Source organism: Helianthus annuus, chromosome 7 (assembly GCF_002127325.2).
Source record: "Helianthus annuus cultivar XRQ/B chromosome 7, HanXRQr2.0-SUNRISE, whole genome shotgun sequence".
Lineage (NCBI taxonomy): Eukaryota > Viridiplantae > Streptophyta > Magnoliopsida > Asterales > Asteraceae > Helianthus > Helianthus annuus.
Window position 1 is genome coordinate 103,018,234 of NC_035439.2, and position 23,942 is coordinate 103,042,175.

A 23,942-nucleotide genomic window follows, 5' to 3' on the forward strand; every position below is an offset into this window, starting at 1 on the left:
ATTAGGAGTTATGCTCATTAGCGTAATTATAACGCCTTTTGGTAAATAAACGGCGCAATTAGCATAAAGCCTATCTAAACCCAATTTTTGACACCAAACCTTTTACCCACTGATGTATTATAATATTTTGAGATTTTTAAAGATTTTTAATTATTTTTAACCTGCTCATAACCTACGGTTATGACCTCGATTCGGTAAATACCGAATATACCCTTTTCAGACATAAAATGAGTTCTACATAGTATGTTAACACGAATCCAATTGCTACTGATTTTAAATAATAAATAAAGTATTTTGAACTTTATAACCTGGTCAGAAAACTCAAATTTCCTGTTTAACCCGGAAATCGCTTTTATAATATTTAAAACGACCGAAATACCCCTACGGGGCGTATATTGGGGTTAAACTCGTTTTGGGCAAAATGGAAGATATCCTACTGATATCACAACATATTTAGAGCATATTGACTTAGGAAACCTGTATAGGACTCTTACGGTTACCCGATACGCCTCCTGCGCGTTCGGTTCAGTTTATGTAACTAGTTTGCATAAATTAGTCGAAACGGGTCAAACCTTATCATTTTTATCTCAAAATTCAGAATGTGTTTAGTTTACCCATATTATACAAGTCTCCAAAGTTGTCGGGTCTAAATCACATTCCAATCCGGTCTTCGCTTAATCATGCGTTTTGAACCGTAAACCTTTCCTTAAAACTAACCGGTCTAAGTTACGACTTAAATAAGACCCGTTAGGAATCTAATAGGTTAATAAAACCTTCGTTCCAGATTGAGAGCCCCAGTAGAAGTACTTGCGCTTGCTGATTAGAATATACGGCTGAGTATAAATTGCTTTTGCTAGCTCAGGTAAATACTTTTAACTTATTTTCCCTATACGGGCTTGGGATACGGTATTATAATAATACCGCTTGGTCGGGTATTGAATGTTTGGTCGTATTGTGATTAAATTATTGATGTAACCCGCTTTAATCTGTGTTGTTTGAAATAAAAGCCTTTAGGGGTTAATGACCATGTCCCGGATATCCTTGACATCATTGTATTATAAAATGGCCATGTCTTATGCACGAGGTGTAGGCATACCCCTGACAGTGCATAAGGGAAACGGTATCTCACTCTCTTGTGGGCCTATACTTGTGGCGTGTCTGTTAATCTTGACTCGGTTTCTACATCGGGCCCTGAACGTACAACGAACATGTAAATCTGTATACAAGATTATAAAGATAATTGTCCCAAGTTATAAAAGATATGTTGTGCCTTGTGCATTCAAATCAATTTTATTAAACCTTTTCAAATGAGTCGGTTAATTGTATTTACCAGTGTAAACTGACGTATTTTCCAAAAAGGGTTAAGTGACAGGTACTGAACGTAATTGGCTGGAAGCTCAGGGCGTTAATAAGGAATCTTGCAAGTTCTAGATACCTAAAGTCTGTTGAACAGTTTTCTTTTATTTGATCCGCCTGTGGATCCTTTACTTTTCGTTGTAATGCGTTGACATTACTCTATATTCGGAATGTAATATATTTATCTTTTGCTTCCGCTGTGCATTTATATATTGTGTTGTTTGACTATGATGACATCAATTATGTCACGATTCTCCCCACCGGGCCCACCGGTGATACGTGGAAATTCGGGGTGTGACAAAAAATTTAAAACCCTAAAGTTTAGTATGCTTATAGAAAAAAAACCAAAACAAAATACATAAGAAAAGACAATTTAGGCACTATTCATTTATCCAAAAGTTAGAAATTAATATATATGAACTAACCGATCCCGTTTCAAATACAATGTATAAACTTTTTTTATAATAGTCTAATGTTAAAGTTTACATTCGTAACTTTAAATACAACACATGGACTTAAAATACAGTTATTCTTAAGACTTTTTAAATCAAAGTAATGACTTTTTAGTTTTTCATATTTATTAAAAAAATCAACGTTTATTTTCTATATTTTAAACCATCTTTATATAAATAAAGCCATATATATAAATCAAAACATGTGTGCGTTGCTAAACAAAGAAGTGACCTCTCACATGTAGTGTTGAAAGAATGGGTGACAAGCCGGTCTCACCCTCCTTCTGGATTAGAAGTGTGGTCTCAATCCGAATGAGACTTGAGTAAATTCCATAATTTATATTTTTGTATTCTAATAATTTATTAACCAAATTATTTAAGATGTACTTTACACTTTAATTATTGAAGTATAAATATGTATCCATAAAAAAATAACCAAGTGAATGAAAAGTTGTAAACATAATTCAATATTCACAAAATAAATTTATATGCGTTTCTAAACGCCAATATGAATTTTGACACGACACAAAGACATAAGGTAAATTTATAAGCAGGTTTAGATTTAGTATAAGCATGTTTAGGTAAGGTATAACCAACACAAGGCAGACTTAATGACAAGTTCGGGTCATATACAAAAGCCGGTTTGGGTTTTGGGTTTAGTATAAGTAGATTCATGGCAGATATAATATATGACAAACTTAACGAGTTTGGATTTAGTTTAAACAAGTTATTATACTTTTTAAATACGTGTTTCCAAAGGAATATATGGATTCTGACAAGACACAAAAACATGAGACAAATCTAGAAGTGGGTTTAGGTTTAGTACAAGCGGATTCATGTTAGATATAACCAACATAAGACAAAACTTAACAACGAGTTTAAATTTAGTTTAAACAAGTTCAGATCATACAAAAAGCGGGGTTACTAGTTAGGCTTAGTTTAACATGTTCATATTAAGGGTAGTCGGGGTGTTCTCGGGGAGTTCCTTCGGGGACCGGTTTTGCCGAAATGGGGGGTGCCGCCATTAAGGCGGGGGGTGAAATCGGGGAAGTATTTGGGGGTGGAGCCACCGAAGAGGGAAGGAGAGAGGATGTGGGCCAGCCTTTATTTCAACCAATGACATTTTTTTTTTAATAAAAAAATCAGTCCCCTAAGAGGGGTGCACCCCGTACGTTTTTGGACAAGAGGGGAGTTCTAGAGGGGAAATGACATGGCAACGTATGATTGGGTTAAAAAAATTTCTCACTCACCTAATTAGGCCATGTGTAGTCATAAAGCCCCCAAAGGGGCGTTATGCGCCATATGGCATGCCACGTCATCCCGGGGCTTTATGGGGCTTGAGGCCGTAGTCATAAAGCCCTACCTCATCATAACCAAAGTGTAAAATGCAGGGACCAAAGTGTAAAATGCAGGGACCAAAGTGTTTTAATGCAGGGACCAAAGTGTAAAATGCAGGGACCAAAATGGAAAATGGAAACCTTCTCGCGCCGCGAATTTTTTCACGCCAGGCTTCTTTTTTTTGATCATCGCGCTGGGGGGGGCGGTGTATGGGGCTCCATACCGGCGCTATGTTGTTGGTCGCGCCCCATTACATGTGGGCTTAGGGGGGTGCCCCTTCACCCTAACAAAGGGTTTATATTTAGTTTAACCGGTTTGGATCGGATTTTTAAAACATTATATGGAACATGATTTGAGTTACAGTGAAAGTTCTCAACTATCTTTTCATTGCCAGGTCAGCATTGATTTGAAGTATTGATTGGTCCAATCCTCATCCTCTTCATACAAGATTGTCCAAAACACATTGTAGTACACATAATGGATGATCCACCCACACACGCCACAATTATTACCAGATTTTTGGTCCAAGAATCAAAACAGACATCACCAAAACGATCAATCCAATTTAGATTATGTGTAGCAGTAAATGTAAATGTGAAGGGTGAAAAAATATTCTGTCAAGTAGATGCTACATAGGTTGTAAGGGGTTTCATCTTCTAACGGTTTTACTTTCGTGTGTTATAGAGAGGTAAAATGTGACGTTGAGTTAAGGTGGTTTTAAAGATTGTGTTGTACATCATTTAATATTTAAAAAAATTCACAACTTCTGCCTCAATGCGTGCAGTGCCCTTCGCATTGGCGCCCCCTTTCACCCTTGTGACACATACGTTCATACACAGTGCCAACGTGGTCGCTTTTGGCCCGCCTCCTCGTGTTCGACAACACAGTTTTATGGGGTTGTGTTAAACGTATCCCCTTTCTATTGTTTTAACTAAAGGAACCATTCAATCCTTTATTATTTACTAAAGCAACCACATTATCTCTCTAGTTCTACTCATAACGCTGCATTCAACATATATGGGTGCGTTTAGCCTCGCCCTTTATATTGTTAGACATAGTCTTTTTTTGTGAGATTAAACATACCCCTTATTTGCTAACAGCATCCTACTATGAGTAAAGTAGAGAGATGATACGACTGATATAGCAGAGGAAATATTGTACGGTCAGTAAAAACAATAGGAGTGATACATTTAGCAGAACTCATCTTATCTTGCATACAATTTTATATATTTTCTAATAAAACTTTATAAATTTGTATTACTTAAAACGAACAATGACACAATAACCATTCCAATAGAAGATCAAAGAAATATACTTATATTCCAAAATTGAAAAACTGAAACAATATATCTAAAAGAAGAAAAAAAAAAGATAAAAACTGGACAAAAAAGGTGTAATTTTACCCTTGGATTGACACCATCTTTGGCTCCAAATTCACCCTCATCATCATCAAATATATACAATCAATCAATCTCCTTAAACCCCCTTTTGGTGATTTGTTAATCAAATCAATATTCAACAACACTATAATCACCTAATGGTTTTCGTTAACTTGCACTTGGAAATAAAGATAGAATCCGTGTAATTCAAACTGCATAACTTCAACAGTTCAGCTGACCGTTGTTTCAACAAAGGATCACAACCACTTTGAATAACAAGAAGCAGCTTCGCCGCAAGCCCGACATCCACAGCGACCGACGAGTACTCCTCGGGTGACACCTTGCAAATCGACCATAGAATCGATAGCGCGAGTTGCGTGCAACTTTCGGATACCCTCATCAACACTCTAACCATGTTTGGTATGGTGTTTGAACAACTGCTTAATGCTAGATTACCTTCTTTTACGGTAGAAACCGCATCGAGAATGTGCAATGCGAGTTCCAAACACTCGTGATTCATCGCAGGTAGTAGTTCGACTAATTGAGGAACCGCTCCGATGTTAACGATTAAAACTCTCACTTGTTTATGCCAACATATGGATTTAAGTAGCTTTAAACCGGGCAAGTTTCCGCTCGGGTGTCGCTTATCTCTAACGAGCCGCATTAACCCGACTAGTAAACTATGGCTGGAGACGATTTCAAAGTCGAAATCGTCTTCTTCCATCAATGTATGTATCAATTTGGTGCAATTAATCTTCGTTTCAATCGAACCTTCGTTTAACATATCGACAACCAACGACACTTTCGCAGGCTGCATCAAGTTCAATCTGGAACCCGAATCAAGGCTCAGATTTACAAGAATCGAAACCACTTCGGACCCAATCGCGTGAGACGTATACGGACCTAACAACGAGGATAAAACACTCACTCCGCCTTTATCAACCACCGCGGTTCTCGCGGTAACATGATTCGTTACAATCCGCCTAAGCTCTTTCAACGACTGAACACGCGCTTGACCCTTAACTTTTTTAAGCCTGTCTAACGCCTCTGAAGCGTTTCCGATAACATCTTGGGATTTTTTCTTCATCTGCAGGTACTTTTGAGCAAACCAAGTGTGGATCAACTGATGCAGGGTCTTATTCGGGGTGACCGAATCATCCCAAAGCTCTTGCATCGTCGTCGGGCAGGTGAAGTGCCCCAAATTGAACCATTTCAAGATGTTAGACCGCTCGTACGTCTGCCCGGTGCAGAGCGTAACCGGGTCTTGCATCGGTTCAAGTGAAATCGGGCAAATGAACACTGATGGAACCTCAGGTTCATCCAACTCTTCAATCATGATATTAAGATCTAATTTCTCAACAAACCCACAACCAAAACTCACCCCACCACCCAAAACCCCATCTTTTACAGCAGTGGCAAGATCTAGCACCTGCCCGTTAGCCCTATCTTGCGGTGCGAGACACACAGGCATTTTATCGAACACTTGGTATTCAAGATTTGAATTATCGAAAATAAATGAACAAACAGTCACCAATGTGTGCACATTACATCAAGAAATTCCATATTTCAGGTTTCTCTTTCCTGAAATAGAGTGATTCACTTTAACTGATTTCTCTTTTTCTCGGTCAAAAGACTAATCACCATCACAAAATAGCAATGATAGAGAGAGAAACAGAGCAAAATAATAATAATAAATAATGATTTTGATAAAATCAAAGTGTTTGACGTCGTATTCAAAGCTTCAAAAAGTGTGAATAATGAAACCAATAGTAAAACAGTCAATGAATAAATAATAAAACTACAGATCTGTGTATGTATGCTTTATTAAAGTGGGGTGGTTTAATTTTAATTAAAAGAATCAAAAAGGGGATTTACGATTAATTAAAATTGAAAGATAGCTGGATTGGAAGAACCTGTAGAATTAGTAAATCTTGAGTGAATAAACAAAACAAAACAAAATTGAGATGAGAGGATGTGAGAGAGAAGCTCTAGTCTGGGGGCAATTGTTCAATGCCCTCAACACATATCAATAAAGAAATAGCACATATATTAAAATCAAGATATTAGTTTTTATTTATTTATTTATTTACTATTATTGATGTTGTTACGAGGAGAGTTATATAAACACGCTTAGGTGTTATATGGGCCGTATAGTCAAACAAGTTGTATGTTATGGGTGAAAAGTGGTTAAAACGGAACGTATGATAGTAATACGACAATATGGTACGAAGGAAATTGGTTATATGGGTCATGTAAGGGACAAATTATACAACCCGGATGATGTCATTTTTGACTGACAAAAAACTGATTAATGTGAGCACTGACAAATCCATATCGCTAAGTATAACCTTTTTTTCACCTTGTCATACGGTTTGTATGATTTATACAGTCGTATATTCTGACAATTGGCTGGTGTACACTAATTGAATTGGGGATTCATTAGCAACACAACTATTATTATAATTTAGATTTTGAGGTACCGTAAAGGATGAAGAATTGGGCCGGTAAATAAGCCAACTAGCCCGCTCTGCACGTGTCGACTTAATGAAGAAATTATAATAACTATTTAGTTAAAAAAAGTTTTATGCTCTATAAACTTGAATAAGATGAAGATCAGACTTATTGAATTAAAAAGTTAATATTAAATATATTTATTAAAAACTAAATATGTGGAACGATAAGTTAGATGTATAATAAAACTTGCTATTTTTGTTTAATTGTTCTTAAAGAAAATATTTAAAAATACCTACAAGCTTTATAAATATTTTTTACTATTTATGCTCTTTTTTAAGAATTACAAAAGAAAATATTTAAAAATACCTACAAGCTTTATAAATATTTTTTACTATTTTTGCTCTTTTTTAAGAATTACAAAAGAAAAATGTTAAAACAAATGTTTAGAATCATTATAATTTGAATGGGTTTTATTTATTTCACAATGGATAGGAATTTGTTTAAGGAAGGGTAAAATAGTAATTGGAGTCAGCCCACGTGGGAAGCCGGTTCAAGTCGTCAAGAGTAACGCCGCACGAGGACTGGGGTTAGCCAGCCCGCACGAACCAAGGCTATTAAAAAAGTCACCATATCTCGGACCAAGGCCACACGGGGACTGGGTTCAAGATAAGAACACATATCATACAAAAACTTTCACTATAGTCCTTTAACTTTCACTCTTTGTACCAAGGAGCAGGTACTTTTTAGGATATTAAAATCACTCATGTACCACAATATTCATCACCTTTTTTACGAGTTTTGATAATACAAGGCAACAAGATATTTATGTCCATAACTTTTGAAACTAGTAAATTCTTTTACATGTTATACATCTGACATTTGGATGACATGGCATGTTTTTAGATGATGAGTTGAATCGGTATACTTTTATATAATTTTGATTATGTATTTTTTGTTCCTAAAGCGTTGAATACAGTTCATTATTGTTGGAATTTTGATTGATTACAGTTACGTAGTATGACTTAACGGATATGTATATTCGAATACTAAAACACGATAAGGGTGGTATATGAAAAATCTAAATACGTCACTAACGGTAAGTTGTGTCCTTTTTATACAACACTGATCTAACACTTAGACAATTTACCTTTACTCTTAGAAAACGTGAAGAACTTTATGACATTTTTAATAGCTTATATTAGCTTCTTTTAATTTTTTTAAAATCTAAATAATTTAAATTATTTCATGAATGATGCATTTCATTTTATTTGGTTCCCAGTGTTTATTTGCCGCAAGATGAAGAGGGTAGACTCTAAGTAAATACATCACCAGGATCTAAAAATGCATGTCTAGAATCATAAACCCTAACGCTTTTTAAATAAACCTTGAGCATCAAGTCCCAAAGCAAACACGGATTAATCGTACAAGGTATGTATTAGAACCAGTTTATAACCGGATAAGCAAATGACGTGAGCGAAAGAATGAAAACATTCAATGTGACTTGATCAAACTCGTGGTGCAGTTTTAAAATAGCAACACTAGAGAAACGTAAACGCTATAATTTATGTCAAGATTTATAAAATCGTCAACAATAATTCTAAGGTATACAAAAAAATTATCATTTGAAGATGAATTTCAAACCCAAAACTCATAGATGTTATTATTCATTTACGCAAATGAATAATAACTAACCAGTTTTTGCTAAAAAATGTATAGTTTTCATACCAATCTACTAAAAGTGTGAAATTCCTAAAGAAGTTGAGCTACTTTTGAAAATAGGAAGAAGGTAAGGGGTAAAGTTAAAAGTTAGTGGAATATTATATTATGATAAAAAGTTGGAAGTGATGTGTGTGGGGTCAAGATTTGAGTTCTTTTGGGGCAAAACAATAAATAAAAAAAAAGAAATATAAAAAAAGATGGAAACAGCTTGACCATGACAGTGTGTTGGTTTGACTGTACAGGATTCGACCATATTTGGTGTTTTGTTTGACCGAAAGCTATATCCCCGGTCCAAGACGCACCCCACTTATCCATTTATTGTGTGACACGTTACCTTGTTTCCTCCTCAAGTTGTATGAAATCTTGATACCTAACTAATGCTACACCCATATCGAATTTTCCGTATCGAATGATTTGCAGTACAAATTCGATACCACATTTTAGCGTTTTGGCCCTATACTTTCAGTTCGGTATAGTACCGATATTTTATTGATTTTTACCTTCAAATACCATACTGTATCGGCAATGTACCAAGCATTTCGATATCAGTACACAACTTTAGTGATTTTTAGAGCGGTATTTTGGTACTGATACCAAGCTTATGGCTATTTGTGTCCTTCCAAAATGATTTCTTCATTCCATACAAATTGTGATTAAGTTAACAAATGATTAAAGCACCGGTTTATTAATAATGCGTTAGATCAAATACAAATAGGTTTATTGTACTTAACATACAAATAAGTAAGAGTAATTTTTATTTCAACTACAATTATTTTATTACTATAATTGCAAGGTTTTGAACTATATTAATTAAAAAACTTCGGATATTTAAGATATCCGAAGTATTAAAAAATTTACAAGTTTATTTTTATTTTTTATTGAATATCCGAAATATCCCAAAAATATTTGAAAATATCCGAAAAATCCGGTTTTGAATAAAATAAAAAATTGGATATTCGGATATCTGATTGGATATCTGAAATTTCGGATTCGAATAATGAAACCAGTTATCCGAAAATTTCGGATATCCGAAATTCGGATATTCAGTTTTGAACACCTTTACTTGTAATACCCTGGGTCGAAAATCGTATTATGATTGTCTTTTGGGTTGGCCAAATGGGTAATTATATGGCATCCTCCTTTGTTTGTTTACTAAAGAACATAAAACTTATCTTGGGTCTTCTAAAAACATAAAGCATTCATAGGAAAATCCCTCAAATCCTAACACTATATAATCATGATAATTCTATGGAAAAATCAGCTTCATTCTTTCTCGACTGCAAATAAAAAATTGGCATGTTTTTGTATATTTTTTAAAGTAGTAGCCTATGTTTCATATTTTTCCGTCCTATTAAAGCAATTTAAAAAAACAATAATATGAAATCTAATGTTTTTAGTTTGAGGTTAATTCTTTGACAAGTTTTTCAATAACATGGATCTGAAGATACACAAATTATTTTTAAATGGAGCCAAGTGATACGGGTTAGACGGTTAATAAGCCAACAGAATGTTAGTTGAGAGGTTGGAAGTTAGTTAGTTGAGAGTTAGTTAGTTGTTGAGAGAACAATGGTTAGAGTTGGGTATAAAAGAAGAACATTGTAATAAGTATATGGTATCTTTTGAAAATAATAATAAACTCGTTCTTTCTCTCTTATCAACTGCCATTAACGATTTTCGAAGCTTATTCTTCTTCTTGAGCTTCCTGGACGTTAATAGAACTTGTCCATTGAAATTCAATCTCAAGTTCATTCAATTCCAATCCTTATCATTGGTATCAGAGCTGTCTATCCTTGGACACTCTCGATTCAATTCAATTTTGAACCCTAATTCAGTCAATTGGGGAATTTGCTGCGTTCAATTTCAATTCCTGAATTCAGTCATCGTTCGATCGAATTCCTTCAATTGTCGTCCGTTCAATTCAACTTCCAATTGATCTTTGTTCAGATCAATTCCACCTCAAAAATGACGAAGAGATACGGCCATAATGATGCTGAAAGCAGTCAACAGATGAATAATCGAATTGAGGAAAACACAAAAGCATTAGAAGAAGTGAGGAACATGGTGACTGGATTATCCTTACAATTGACTCAAATGGTCAATAACCAGAACAATGGCAGAAATTATCAAAGACAGGATCCGCAGCATGAAGGAGAAGGGTTCAATTTTGCAACAAGATTGACCAAAATTGAATTCCCTCGGTTTAAAGGTGATGATCTTACTTCATGGTTGTTTAAGGTGGAACAATTTTTTCAACTTGATAGTGTGTCTGATGCAACGAATGTTAGATTGGCCGCTATTCATTTTGAGAAAAAAACATTACAATGGTATGAATCTCTTACCAGCCAGAGGGTTGAAGGTGAAGTATTATCTTGGACAGAATTGGTAGAAGCTTTGAAGGTCAGATTCGGGGAATTGTTTGATGACCCTATGACCGATTTAAAGAATTTGAAACAAATTAATTCTGTACAGGAGTATCATGATAAGTTTGATGCTATCATAAGCAGACTTTAGTTACCTACTGAATATGCATTAAGTTGTTTTGTTGTGGGGCTGGAAGAGGAGATACAGTTGCAGGTGAGGATGTTTAACCCAAAAAACATTCAAGAGGCTTTTTGTTTGGCAAAACTACAAGAAGCAACCATCAAGGCCAAGAGAAGCAGGTTTGGGTCTAAAAATTCTCTTCTGACTAATCCAATCGCTACTAAACAAATACTACCTTATGCAAAGTCAGTTGGTATGGATAATAAGAAGAATGTAATTAGGAAAACTTTAACTAGGAGTGAAATGGATGAGAGAAGGTCAAAAGGGTTATGTTTTAACTATGATGAAAAGTATTCTAAAGAACATGTGTGTAGAGGTAATAAGAGACCACAGTTGTATCATATAGAAATAGAGTGGTGCACTACTAGAAAAGTGGTCATTTTGCTACGGAAATTTCCTACGCAAAAAAATGAATCGCAAATTCTGACACATTTACTACGCATTTCCTACGTAAAAAAGACCTTGATTTTTTGGGCAATTTGTGACACAATAGTGACAAATATACTAATTCTAAGTATTGTGTCGGAAATGCGTAGCAACTTGCTACGCATTTCCGATGGAACCATTATTTATTTGTTGGAATTAGATTTATATGTTAAATTCATTTAAATATTAATTGTTGCGTCAGAAATGCGTAACAACTTGCTACGCATTTATGACGATTTATTTATTATTATACTTAGATTATATTTTAATGTTTAATCAACATTATTATTAATCATTGCGTAGGAAATGTGTAGCAACTTGTTACGCATTTGTGATGGAAAATTTATTGTGTAGGAAATGTGTAGCAACTTGCTACGCATTTGTGATGGAAAATTTATTACCATATTGCGTAGGAAATGTGTAGCAACTTGCTACGCATTTGTGATGGAAAATTTATTGCGTAGGAAATGTGTAGCAACTTGCTACGCATTTGTGATAGAAAATTTATTACCATATTTAAATATTTAACTAGTTTTATTATTACCATATTTTATTATTACCATACATCTCTTAATGCCCTTTCAATCATTACTATCCACCATATTAATAATAATTTATGTGCCACCATATTAATAATAAGTTTAAAATTTTTCAAATTTCATCCTTATAAAAATCCTTAATCTTTTTATGAATGGTTTTATTTTGAAAGAAAAAGGATTCAAATTATTTTATGTATGGTCGAGTCCGGAATATCATAAAGTACAAAATCAAATCAAAAATAAATATATATAAACATTAGTAAACACTCAAAAGTTAATGGCTTTCTTTTCGATAATAGTTTCACTAACCTTAAACTTCAAGTTTTAACAATACTAAATCCCTAAATTTATATTCAAGCACAAAATTCAAACGCCTCATCTAACTCACTGCTAAAAGGGAAAACCATAAATTTGTATAATTTGTATAAAATGCATAACCATAATTTGGTAATTGTAAGCTACCCGAGTACCTGTTGTGCATTGCATAAAATAAATGGCAAACACCACGACAAGGCTGGGTTTAACAAGAAATGAAAATAAGTTATCGAAATTGGAAATCATAAAAATGAATACATGTACCTCGAGTACGATATTGTTTGGCCGGTATCGGTTAGGTTTGGTACGGTATCGATTCATTGAAATTGAAACTGAAACCATATAATTTAATATTGTTACTGGTACCGATATTGTTCGGGTGGTATCAGTCAGTTCCTTAGTATAGCAATACTTGTGTTGGAATTTCTACCAAAAAAACACTTTCCTAAAAAAAAATAAAACAACTTTTAGAAAAAAAAAACTTTTTATAGTAAAGTGAATACAAAACATTTTAGAAAAACTAACAATAAAAGATTACAAAATGAAAAACAAAAAGGTTTACACATAATTGAGTCAATCAAAAGCTTTACTTCAACTTCACATGGATCACCATCCTATGGTCCATTGTTCACCTAATAATCAATCTAATGGTTAGAATGTAGGGATCACCACTTAGTTACTTCAACTTCACATGGATCACCTTCAACTTCACAAACCTACCCCCTCCCTCTCCCTCTCGATCTCCTTGCCGGCAACCACATCGGCCGACTGCCGGCTGGCATGTCGGTCCCATTCACCGGTAAACACCCCTTTCTCTCTTGTGTACTGCAACACTCGCACACCCCCGCTCCCCTAGTGACTTCCTACAACTCCGACAACGGAAACAGCCGGCCACCACCATCTGGTGGTGGCGTACGACGGCGAAAACACATATTAGAGAGAGGAGAGAGACGAAGGAGAGAGAGAGAGAGACGAAGGAGAGAGAGAGAGACGAGACATAGATGGCGAGAGACAGCAGCGCCGCCGTCTGCGGCTGGGCGGCATAGGTGGAGCGGCAGCGGTGGAACCGTTCCTTCGACGTTTTTCCCGACAAACACGGGTAAGCCCCCACCTCTCTTCCCCATTATTGTTGTCGATGATGATGATTATAAATTGTTGATTGTGAGGATTGATGATGATTATAAATTGCTGATTGTTAGGATGATGGCGAATTGTTGTCGATGATGATGAAGATCTGCTGTTATTGATATAAACCTTGTATCAAATCATTCATTTTATCATTCACTGTAAAACAAGTCATCTCGTTGACCATTTGTCCATTTATTTAATTCTTTCTATTTATTTAATTACATAAATTATAAAATAAGTAGCAATTATCATGACATTAACCATGCTTTGACTTTTTCGTAGGACTTCTGTTTCATATTATTTTTGTCAGTTGTTGGCTTTTATATGTTAGATTTCTTTGTATGGTCAAATAAATGATTTTTCATTTTTGTTGTTTTCAAATGTCAGCTGTTGGTCAAAGAAGACAGTAGTGGTAGTGGCTTGGTTCAGACTCAGTGCTGGCAACAATCCAAACCTACCTGGCAATTGCTACTGTATTCGAAAGGTTCACATACGCTGAGATAGTGAAGGCATCACATAAATTTAGAGAAAAGATGATGACAAAACAAGCTTCCGATGAATATGGAATTTTATTTTCTTTATATTTGTAGATTGTATACATTTTTTGTTTGAAGATTTGTATAAATTTATGATTAATGTTATTGAATTTGTATAGTTTTTAGTTTTATTTGCTTTTGTATAGAATAAAACTAGAAAAAAACATTTTCTTTAAATAAAGCATATTTTTACTGACGGGTTTGTGACACAAAATCCATTGCTGAAAACCTTTTATTTTTTTTATTTTATTTATTACAAATTCGTAAAAAAATGCCTAGTAAACAGGTAGTAGGAAATTTGTCATAAACTATGAAAAATATAAAAATTAAATTTCGTGACAATTGTGTAGCAAAAATTAAAAATTAACTTCCGTTAAATGGGTAGGAAAATGCGTAGAAAATGTGTAGCAATTTGTGACGGCCCTTTTCTGTCAAAAATGGGTAGGAAAATGCGTAGAAAATGTGTAAGAAACCAGTTTCCTATGAGTGGTTTTCCTACATATGCATTTTGTCACAAGTTCGTAGAAAATTGCGAGTTGTGACGCATTTCCTACGGAAAATGGTGTCAGAAATTTTAATTTTTCTAGTAGTGGTGTAACACCTCGTAAATTCATGTCCAATATAATATCAACACGTGTTATGAGCGTTAAACGTGTAAAAGAATATTTATGAGGGACTAAAGTTGACAAACGAAGAATTTACGAGTGTAAAAGGATTCAAAGTGTCAACAATGGATAAATATACTTTTCAATAACCCTACACGATGTTTATACCCTTAAACGAATGAATTATGGATCATACGAAGCCAATTGTGGAAGAAAGTGAGATACTACAAACTACAGGGGTTAAATGTGTCAACATGTTTAATTTATACCTCTGAGTGACCTTTTAGCAAACCCGAAGCTTTGTAACGATTAATTATGCTCACTAGAATAAGTGATAAAATTTTCACAAGGTTTCGATAAAGTATGAGAAAGTTATGATAACATTCGTATATGAGGGGTTAAAAGCGTCAACGTTGAAATTTATGGCTTTTCAGGTGATCATAAAGTTAACCAAGCACTTAGCAAAGTTTGTTTATGTCTTGGAGCCCTTAAAAGTCAATTTAGAGGGTTAAATATGCCAAATTTGAAGTTAAAACCACCTTTAGAAGGACCAGGGACCTAAATTGCAATTGTTGAAACTTTGTTCACCGGACATGACCCTCATACCGGCCGCGTAAGTCCCCTAAGGACTCTTACGCGGGCCGCCTGGGACTGCCAGCATCATAAAAATTACACAGGTGTCGGTTTTGCATGTTTAACCGACTTAAAGGCCTGTAAAATGATACCAAGGGCTGTGCAAATGGGATTTCATGTAATAGGGACAGTTGTGATGATCAGGAATCATTCATAGACTTGTTTGGCATGATCTTGTTGCATTAAAATCCCTATATAAAGAACCATTGCTGCAACTTATGAACTTGCACATTTGGAAATCATTCAAGGCATTCTCTGGAGCTCTCTGGTCAGCAAGCAAGTCTGTAACACCCGTCTAATTTACTTGAAGTTAATAATAGTTCAAACCATTTTAGATAAAAGATGCCTAGTTAACATAGATTTCATAAGTATAGTTCATTAGTAGCAAAGACCTTAGTCGACTAACGACTAAGTTAAAACATCCAAAAGTTGTTTAACAATTCGTTTACAACCCATAAACATAATCTATTAAAGTTTAAAACATTGCGGAAGCTTGTAAATAGTGTTCGGTTCTTCAAAAGCTAGCTCGATCATCTTCCGGTTAGTTCCAACATCACCTAAGATCAAAACCACAACAAATGTTAGTTTTGATAAAGTTACAATGGATATAAACAAGTTCCAAGAGTCAAACAATCAAAAAATAAAATTTTCTCGGATCAAGGGGGCGTCGCGTGACGCCAAGGGCCTAGGCGTCATGCCTAGCCCTGATTTTCACAGAATGTTCGTTCATTTGATGCTGTACATTCCCAGCTCAAAGTTTAATCAAGTCCCAATTTAAAATAGCCATAACTTATGATCCGTAAGTCCGTTTTTAGTGATTCTTTTTCCTATATGTCTGTAATTTCATTACCAACGTGCCTAATACGATAGTCATACCAAAATTTTAACTTACGGACAAAAAGTCTATATGTCGTTATGCATTTATTCGACCCATTTCTACTTGACACAATTTACTACCATTTAGCTAGTAAACTTATGATGCTTTATACCCAACATCCCGGGCTTATCATCACTCGCATTTCTTGACCAATCTCATGTCTTAATGCTCTTGTGATTTCCAACTCCATTTTGACTCTCTATAACACTAAAACAACAATTTACACAATTAAATGACCCGTTTGGCTCATCTTATGGAATTCCCCAATATGATGACTACCAAACGATTCTTTATCATTCTTAGACTAGTAATTCAAGTAACGATCATGGTCGCTACAATCAACACCCTATTTATCCTATAATGAGACTTCGCAAAATTTAACAACGATTCATTTAATGTAACGGGTCAAGTTACATACCTTCAATGTAGGCCTTTCAAACGTGATTCGCCACCCGCTTGTCCGCTTGACGCTCCGGCGTCCTTTCCTATAGAGTTCATTAATGACATGTTTAGAACTCTCTTTAAACCACATATCGCATAATATACCTAAACATCATAATTATGCGTTTGAACTTTGAATTTCAATTTTAAGCCTTCTTTGAGGCATTTTCACAAACACCTTAGGGGTAGATTTTTTACATGATTATATAGCAAATTTCTAGCTCATCACTTAGCCCTAATTTCACCCCAATCAACCATTTTACATGATTGTTAACTTCTAAATTTCTGAAATCACTTTGTTAGTGCACTACATCTGTTGATTGCGTCTAGGTGTCTAGGATCAGATCTTATGTCGTATTGTATAGCATAGGGCACAAAATACGAGAAAACATGTGTTTGTATGGGTTGTATAGGCTAGGTCCGCTCATATGAACATTAGGGCTTTGGTTCGCTTATTTGACAGCATGGTTCGCTTATGTGAACTAAGCTGGTCCGCTTTTATGGTCATACGACACATAAGCGGACCCAACTGCCTATATATAGGAGTCGTCTGAGCGGTCCATAGGTGTGATTGGTTTCCACGCCGAAGCTCTGCCGGTGTGACGATTGAGCTGTAAAACGTTTCAAATCAATAAAACAAGCAGTTAGGAGGAAGAACAAGCTATATCTACTTGCATTTCTTATTATTCCGCATCTGAAACGCAAGAGACAACCTCTGAATGACTCATTCGGGTCAGCAAACGATCCTACAAGTGGTATCAGAGCTTGGGAGGAGGTTTTCTGCAGATTGTAGCTGTTTTTTCATCATTTCTTCTCACTTCTACACCTTCTTTTCTCATTTCCGGGAGATTTCACGGTCAAATTTTGTTCAAAAGCTCACAGATTGTGTATAATCATACTTAGTCAAACCCTTGAAAGTTTCAGGCAGAAATACAGCTTAAAAACAGATCAAATCATGTTCGTTATGTGGTTCGCTCGTACTAACGTCATCACGATCCGCTCTTAGATCACTGTCTGATTCGCTTTTCTGGTCTCAGCTGGTTCGCTCATCTGTACCATTTTTTCCTGGTTCGCTCCAAATTAGTAGTTTGGTTCGCTCGAGTGTACATTTTTGCTTCTGGTTCGCTCCAAAATCAAGACAGGTCCGCTCATTTGTCAAAAATGGTCCGCTCGAACAGACATTGATTGAGTTCGCTTTTTTGGTCCGGATTGCCTGGTTCGCTTATTCAGTCACCCGGTACGCTCATTTGGTTTGCTCATTTGGTTTTGTCCGATTCGCTTTTAAGGGTCCGCTCCAAAGGACTTTGTCTGGTTCGCTTGTGTGTATCTTTCTGGTTCGCTTATCTGATCAGAGTTGGATCGCTTTTCTGCCATTTGTTTAGTTCGCTTATAAGTCAGTATGGATTCCGAGTTTTACAACGCTTTTGCTACATCGACTACTCCAGCCACAATTGCTCAAGCAATGAATTTAGAAAACGAGACGGGAACGACTCAAAAGCCCCCTAGATTGATGAGCATTGAGGAGTATTATGGGTGGAAGGATCGGTTTGAAAACTGGGTTCAGGCCAATCATCTCAGATCGTGGGAGTGTATATTGAAGAAGTACACATTGCCTCAAACAGATTTGCAAGTTATTAAAGAGATATCCGAGTTTATCGATCAAGAACGAGAAATGTATAGAGCTGAGAAAATGATGATTAGTTTGTTGCAGCATGCGATAAAGGAAGATATATTCATCTTGTTACAGCATGACAAAACTGCTAAGTCAATATGGGATGCTCTTAGGGTTAAATTCGAGGGAAGTGAAAACATGATCAAGAGCAAGAAAGCATTGTTAAAGAAAGAATTCGATTTGTTTAGCAGTTTGCCGGGAGAGGATACTAAAAAGCTAATCGAGAGATACTGTCACTTGGTGCGATCGTTATCGATGTTGGGAGGTTAGAAAGGTCGTGAGGAATGGGTGGATAAATTGGCTGACGCGTTACCTCAGAAAGAGTGGGGAACGTATTTGATGATTTTAAAGAATACTGGTGTGTATGACGGGCTGACTATTTCACAGTTCATTGAAAAAATAGAAAGTCAGGATCTTGAGCAGCAAAAGATCGCAAGAATGAACAGTCCGAGTGGTCAACAGGACGTGAAGATGTACTACCAGGGTAGTGTTCCAGTCACTGAGTCTGAAAGAAGTTCGAAGATTCAAACTACGTTCAGTGCTGGTGATTCATCTGAAAAAGCTGATCAGGGTTCGAACAAGAGTAGCAGCGGGTTTTCATCGTTTCCGAGTGTGAATCCGAAAGAGATTAACACAAGTTTTCAGTCTCAGAGTACAAAAACTGGAAACGGATACGTGATTCAATGCAACATAGCTCTCAACCTTCCAGAAGGTCAAAGCTTCTCTGAAGACACTGCTAAAGACCACATGGCACTTCTGGGTTCAGTTTTGTTATCCTATGAAGGTCTTGTTGCTGGTCGGATCGGAAATCCTATGCTCACCAAAGAGGATTACGATCAAATAGACGCTGAGGAAATGGAACTCATGGACATTAAATGGTGTCTCGCAAGTGTTCTTCGACGAGCTGAGAAATTCAAAACCATTACCGGGAGAAATGATTTTTTAGATGCTCATATTTCAACTTTAGGTTTTGATAAATCTAAAGTTACTTGTTTTCGATGCAGGGAGAAAGGCCATTTCAAACGGGAGTGCAAAGGAAGAGAAGCTAGCGGAGCACAGAATCCATTCGGGAAAGATGATTACTATCGCAAAGCTATCTATCAGCAAGTTGGTCAATCCCAAGAACCGCAGACAGCTCATGGGAGAAAGATTGAAGATCCCAAGAGAGCATGTTTGGTAGATTTTAGCTGGAGTAATTACATATCATCTGAAGCCACAGCAGCACGCATTATCAATCAAGATGATGAGAAACTACCAGAAGGTTTCAGTTGGGATATGTTTGTGGATGAAAAGGGAGAGTTTAAAGCTTTTATTGCCAAGATCGTCCGAGAGCCAGATTTGTTTGCTACTTGGATGAAATCTATTGGAGAGACTGTAAAAAGTGAAGATGAAAAATCTGTGTCATCTGATGAAAGTTCAGACAGAACTGATAAACTTTCAGAACATTCTGGAGAAGTTTCAGAAAGTTCAGACGAAGGTTTACGGGGTTCAGATGAAGATTTACAGAGTTCTGATAAAAGTGTATAAAATGAAAATGTTCAAGAAAAAGAAGTTGTTTTTGATAAAACACCGACTGTTTCTGATGTATCAGATGATGATTCTGATAAATCTGTAAAATTTGATCAATCACCTGATCATAGCAGCAGTGATGATGAGGAAGAAAAACACATAAATATTGCAAAAACTCATCTTTCTCCTGAAAGTTTTCATTTCTATTTTGCAGAAAGAATGGAGAAACTGAAGGAGAAACGAGCTGCTAAAAAACAACTATCTGAATCTGAAGGTGATATTCAAAACGCTGAGAATGTTGCTGAGAAGATTACTGAGGTTGTGAAAGAAGAAGAAAAGGTGATTGAAGTAGAAAAAGTGGTTGAAGTTGTTAAAACAATCGAAGTTGAGAAGATTGTTGAAGTTGTCAAGCCGTGTGAGAAGTGCTTGGAAGCTTGCAAGAATTGTGCAGCTAAAGACGACATCATAGCTGAGTACGAGAAGAAAAAGGAGCAGTTACTGTTCAATCTCAACTATGTGAAAGAATCATATGATGTTCTGAACAAAACAGTAACTGGTCTTCAAAAGACAAACTCAGAAAGAGAGCAAGCATTGACGATGTTGAATGCAGTTTTAATGACAAAACAAAAAGCAATAAACTTCTACATCGAAGAGAGTGCTAAGTGGAAGCAAGAGTTGGAGACGGAAAAGATAGAGAATGAGAGAATTAGACGCTTATTGCAAAGTTATTCTAGTTCTGATTATCTCATTGATCGTATTTATCCAACTGTTGCAGGTATGGAAGCTTTCAAAGATGAGAAGCTAAAAGACAAGAAAGACTGTGGTAAGAAATCGACTGTTAGTTACAACAAATGTCCGCCTCCGATTTGGGATGGTTATTCACCTAGGAGACCAAATAAGGAGCAATTGGAAAAAGCAGTCAATATAAAGCTTAAAACCGACACAACTGACGTTTTACCAGAAAACATTGATGTCACGTATACCTCGTCCGATACTGATCATGAGTCTGAATTAATCAAAAAGGTGGTCGATCAAGTGTTGGATACTGATGAGGAGTCTGAGTCGAAATCTGGGTCTGGAAAGTCAAAGTCGTCAGTCAACAGTCAAAATTCGTCGGATAAACGGTCTTATAGTAAAGAATTTTTATTGTCAAAGGCAGATTTGAATGATGAAACATTTGAAGTTGTGTATACTTTGAATGGTTCGGACAAATTATATTACAATAAAGAGTTCCCTATAATGAGTATTAAAACGGAACTAATAAACAAAACTTTCAAACTTATAGAAGTTAATATTCCAGAATTAAAAGTTTTGAAAAGTTTTGAAAAATCTAAAAAATATACTTCTAGAGTTCAGCAACGTTTAAATAAGAAAAATGGCAACAATTCTGGGTCTGGTTTTCAAAAGAAACCTAACCAGAATCGTAGCTACAAAAAGAAAGGCCTTGGTTTTGTTCCACCAGAAAATGATAAAAATATGAAAAATTCTAAAACAAAATCTGAATTTGTGTCAGGTGGAAGTGCTGAGGAGGAACAGCAGAAACCGTTTTGGAGACAGTCTAATAAGGAGTTTCTTGCTGAGAGAAAGAAGAATGGAGCTGATATTTGTTATCAAAGAGAGACTAGAACCTGTTATAGATGCAATGAAGCTGGTCACATTGCATGGAATTGCTCGAATAGTGCCAAATCAAAACAGGGAGTTTCTCAGAAGTTGAAAGAGAAAGTTGTTGATGTTGAAACACCAACCAATAGACCTAAAATTTTTGAGAATTCAAAATTTGAGGTTGGTGAGTGTTCAAAAAAGAACAAATATGAGAAGAAAGGAAAAGACAACCAGGTATGGGTTGCGAAAAAAGGTGAAGTGAATGTCGGCGATGAATCTGGTTCCACAAAGCCAGAAGAGCCACAGGTTGAGAAGAAGATTTTAGTAAATGATGAGGAGTTTCCATCATTGAAGTTTGAGGAAGTTAAGAAGAAAGTGGGAAAAACTGAGATTTCTAATCAGTTTTATAAAGAAAAGGATGAATTTGATGTCGAGAAAACATTCAACGGGAATGTTAAGAAGATATTTGAGAAAATGCTTAGTGGGAGAGCTAAAGGGGTTAAAGATTTTTACGCGACTAAAAAGGCAACATACAACCCGACTGCCCAAGAGCTGAAGGCCATCAAGTCTGAGAAGACTTGGATGGAAGTCTGTTTCCCATGATAGTTGAAGGACTATGCCGGAGATCCCAAGTTTATATCGTGGATCAGGAATCGGCATCTTTCTAGTGTTTGAACAGTTTGTTTTGAAAGATTTTGAATCGTGTTCTTAATGTTTTGCAGGTTGAAGGACTACGCCGGAGCTTCCAGGTTGTTAATTGAGAAGCAGGAATCGGCATCTTTCTGAATAATTCAACAAAATGGTAAAAAGGTTTCTGTAGAAGTATTATTCCTACAGCATAACCTACAAATGGTAGTTTTTGGGTATCTTCAAGTGGTAATCTTGATTTTACAAGTGGTATTTGTGGTTATATTTTGAGATGTTTGTATTTTTACAAGTGATACAGAAGGTTCTGAAATGCAAATGGTAAATCAGGGACATTAAATTGTACTTGATTTATTATTCATGGCAAGAGAAGCACAAGATGATGAACCACATCCCTGTTTTAAAAAATGATAAACCTACAAATGGTTTTTATCAACACAAATTCATTTTCCGGAAAAATCATTTTGATTAAAACAAACTTAAGTGTTTTGAAATCTAAATGAGAAAATGATTTGTGATAGGGGGAGTTCAGATTGTTTATGCCTAGTGAATGGCGATTTGATGTGATTCGATATCAGTTGTCAAGTTTCTGTACAGTTTGTTTTACTTTTCATGTTTCTATTGGGTTAGAGTCTAGTTGTTTTCAAATTTCCTTTGAAATGTGTTTGCATTTTAGGGGGAGTAGAATTTTTAGAAAATCCAAAAACATTTGAAAATTTGAAAAAGCCAAAAACATGATAAAATTCAAAAATGAGTTTTGTTGCGAAACAGAGGAAATAATAGTACATCAGTGGACTATCACGGCACGCTAAAGAAATGTAAAGTTAAAATGTGATAAACAATCTTACTGCGGATGTGTCAGTAGATTTTCGCACATTTAGTAAGTCGAAACGAGATATAAACTTAAATTCAAACTTGCTTGATTCGTGGGTAACTATTCTTGAATATATGGGTAACCCCCGAAATCTTGTTTGAAAGGTCCCATATTCTGAGATACTAGGTCTTTATACTCAGTGATATCTGGGGTATTATCCCGGGACTTCTGCTGAATGGAAGTTCTGACCTAGTCCCCGGATAATACTTTCTGCAAATGCTTGAAAAAGCGCCGCCCTCAGCAATCTGATTAAACAATAAAATTGATAGCCATTGCTGTTGTAAAAAAGATCCTCTAAAGGGGACCCACCAAAAGTCGAGCCGTCATCTCTCTGCTGAACGGAAGTTCTGACCTGAGCTCTCATGGTTTCGCACCTAACCCCTTTACAGATATCAGCTGTGGTATACTCACCTGTAAGACTGAATATTTGGGATCTGGATACGGGAGTATATTCAAGTGGAGTGATACACAATTAAGTTTAAGTTTCTAAAACATTAATATCGTATCTCGAATCGTTTGAAATATGTGTTGAGAATTTAAGAGGACAAATATACTGACAATCTAGGTAAATTGTTTAGAACTAAAAATGTAATCAAGCTTAACGGTGTTAGTGATTGGTCTCAGAATCTGTTATGATCCTCTTGCATAAACTCACAAAAATATTGTTTGTAAATATTTCATTTCTGTATGTTTTTGTTTACGAGTAGTGTCAGGTACATTTTCTCAGAAAATCCAAAAAGATTTTGTGTGTGTTTTAGCATAAATTTTGAAAAAGTCAAAAAGATTTTCGACAGCTAATGTTGGAGAACTGATTTTCAAAATTCCGAGTGCTAAACATGATGAGCAGCATTTGAGGGGGAGTGTTTGTGTAAATCTAACTGTTTTTGTTAATCTAATCTTT

At 35.7% G+C, this 23,942-nt stretch overlaps 1 protein-coding gene and 1 long non-coding RNA gene across 2 annotated transcripts; one reads left to right on the forward strand and one right to left on the reverse strand.

Annotated features, from left to right (window-relative positions):
• Nucleotides 1-4,407: 4,407 nt before the first annotated feature.
• Nucleotides 4,408-6,550, reverse strand: LOC110943157 (U-box domain-containing protein 30). Its single transcript, XM_022184914.2, has one exon. The coding sequence runs from the start codon at nucleotides 5,994-5,996 to the stop codon at nucleotides 4,677-4,679; it is 1,320 nt and encodes a 439-aa protein (XP_022040606.1). The 5' UTR covers nucleotides 5,997-6,550; the 3' UTR covers nucleotides 4,408-4,676.
• A 6,588-nt stretch (nucleotides 6,551-13,138) lies between these two features.
• LOC118480361 lies at nucleotides 13,139-14,314 on the forward strand. Its single transcript, XR_004862166.1, has 2 exons — nucleotides 13,139-13,618; nucleotides 14,035-14,314. It is a non-coding gene; the product is annotated as an uncharacterized LOC118480361 (long non-coding RNA).
• Nucleotides 14,315-23,942: the final 9,628 nt, after the last annotated feature.

Coding starts and splice junctions, on each gene's coding strand:
- LOC110943157 (XM_022184914.2), bottom strand. CDS start 5,996: ATGCCTGTGTGTCTCGCACCGCAAGATAGGGCTAACGGGCAGGTGCTA.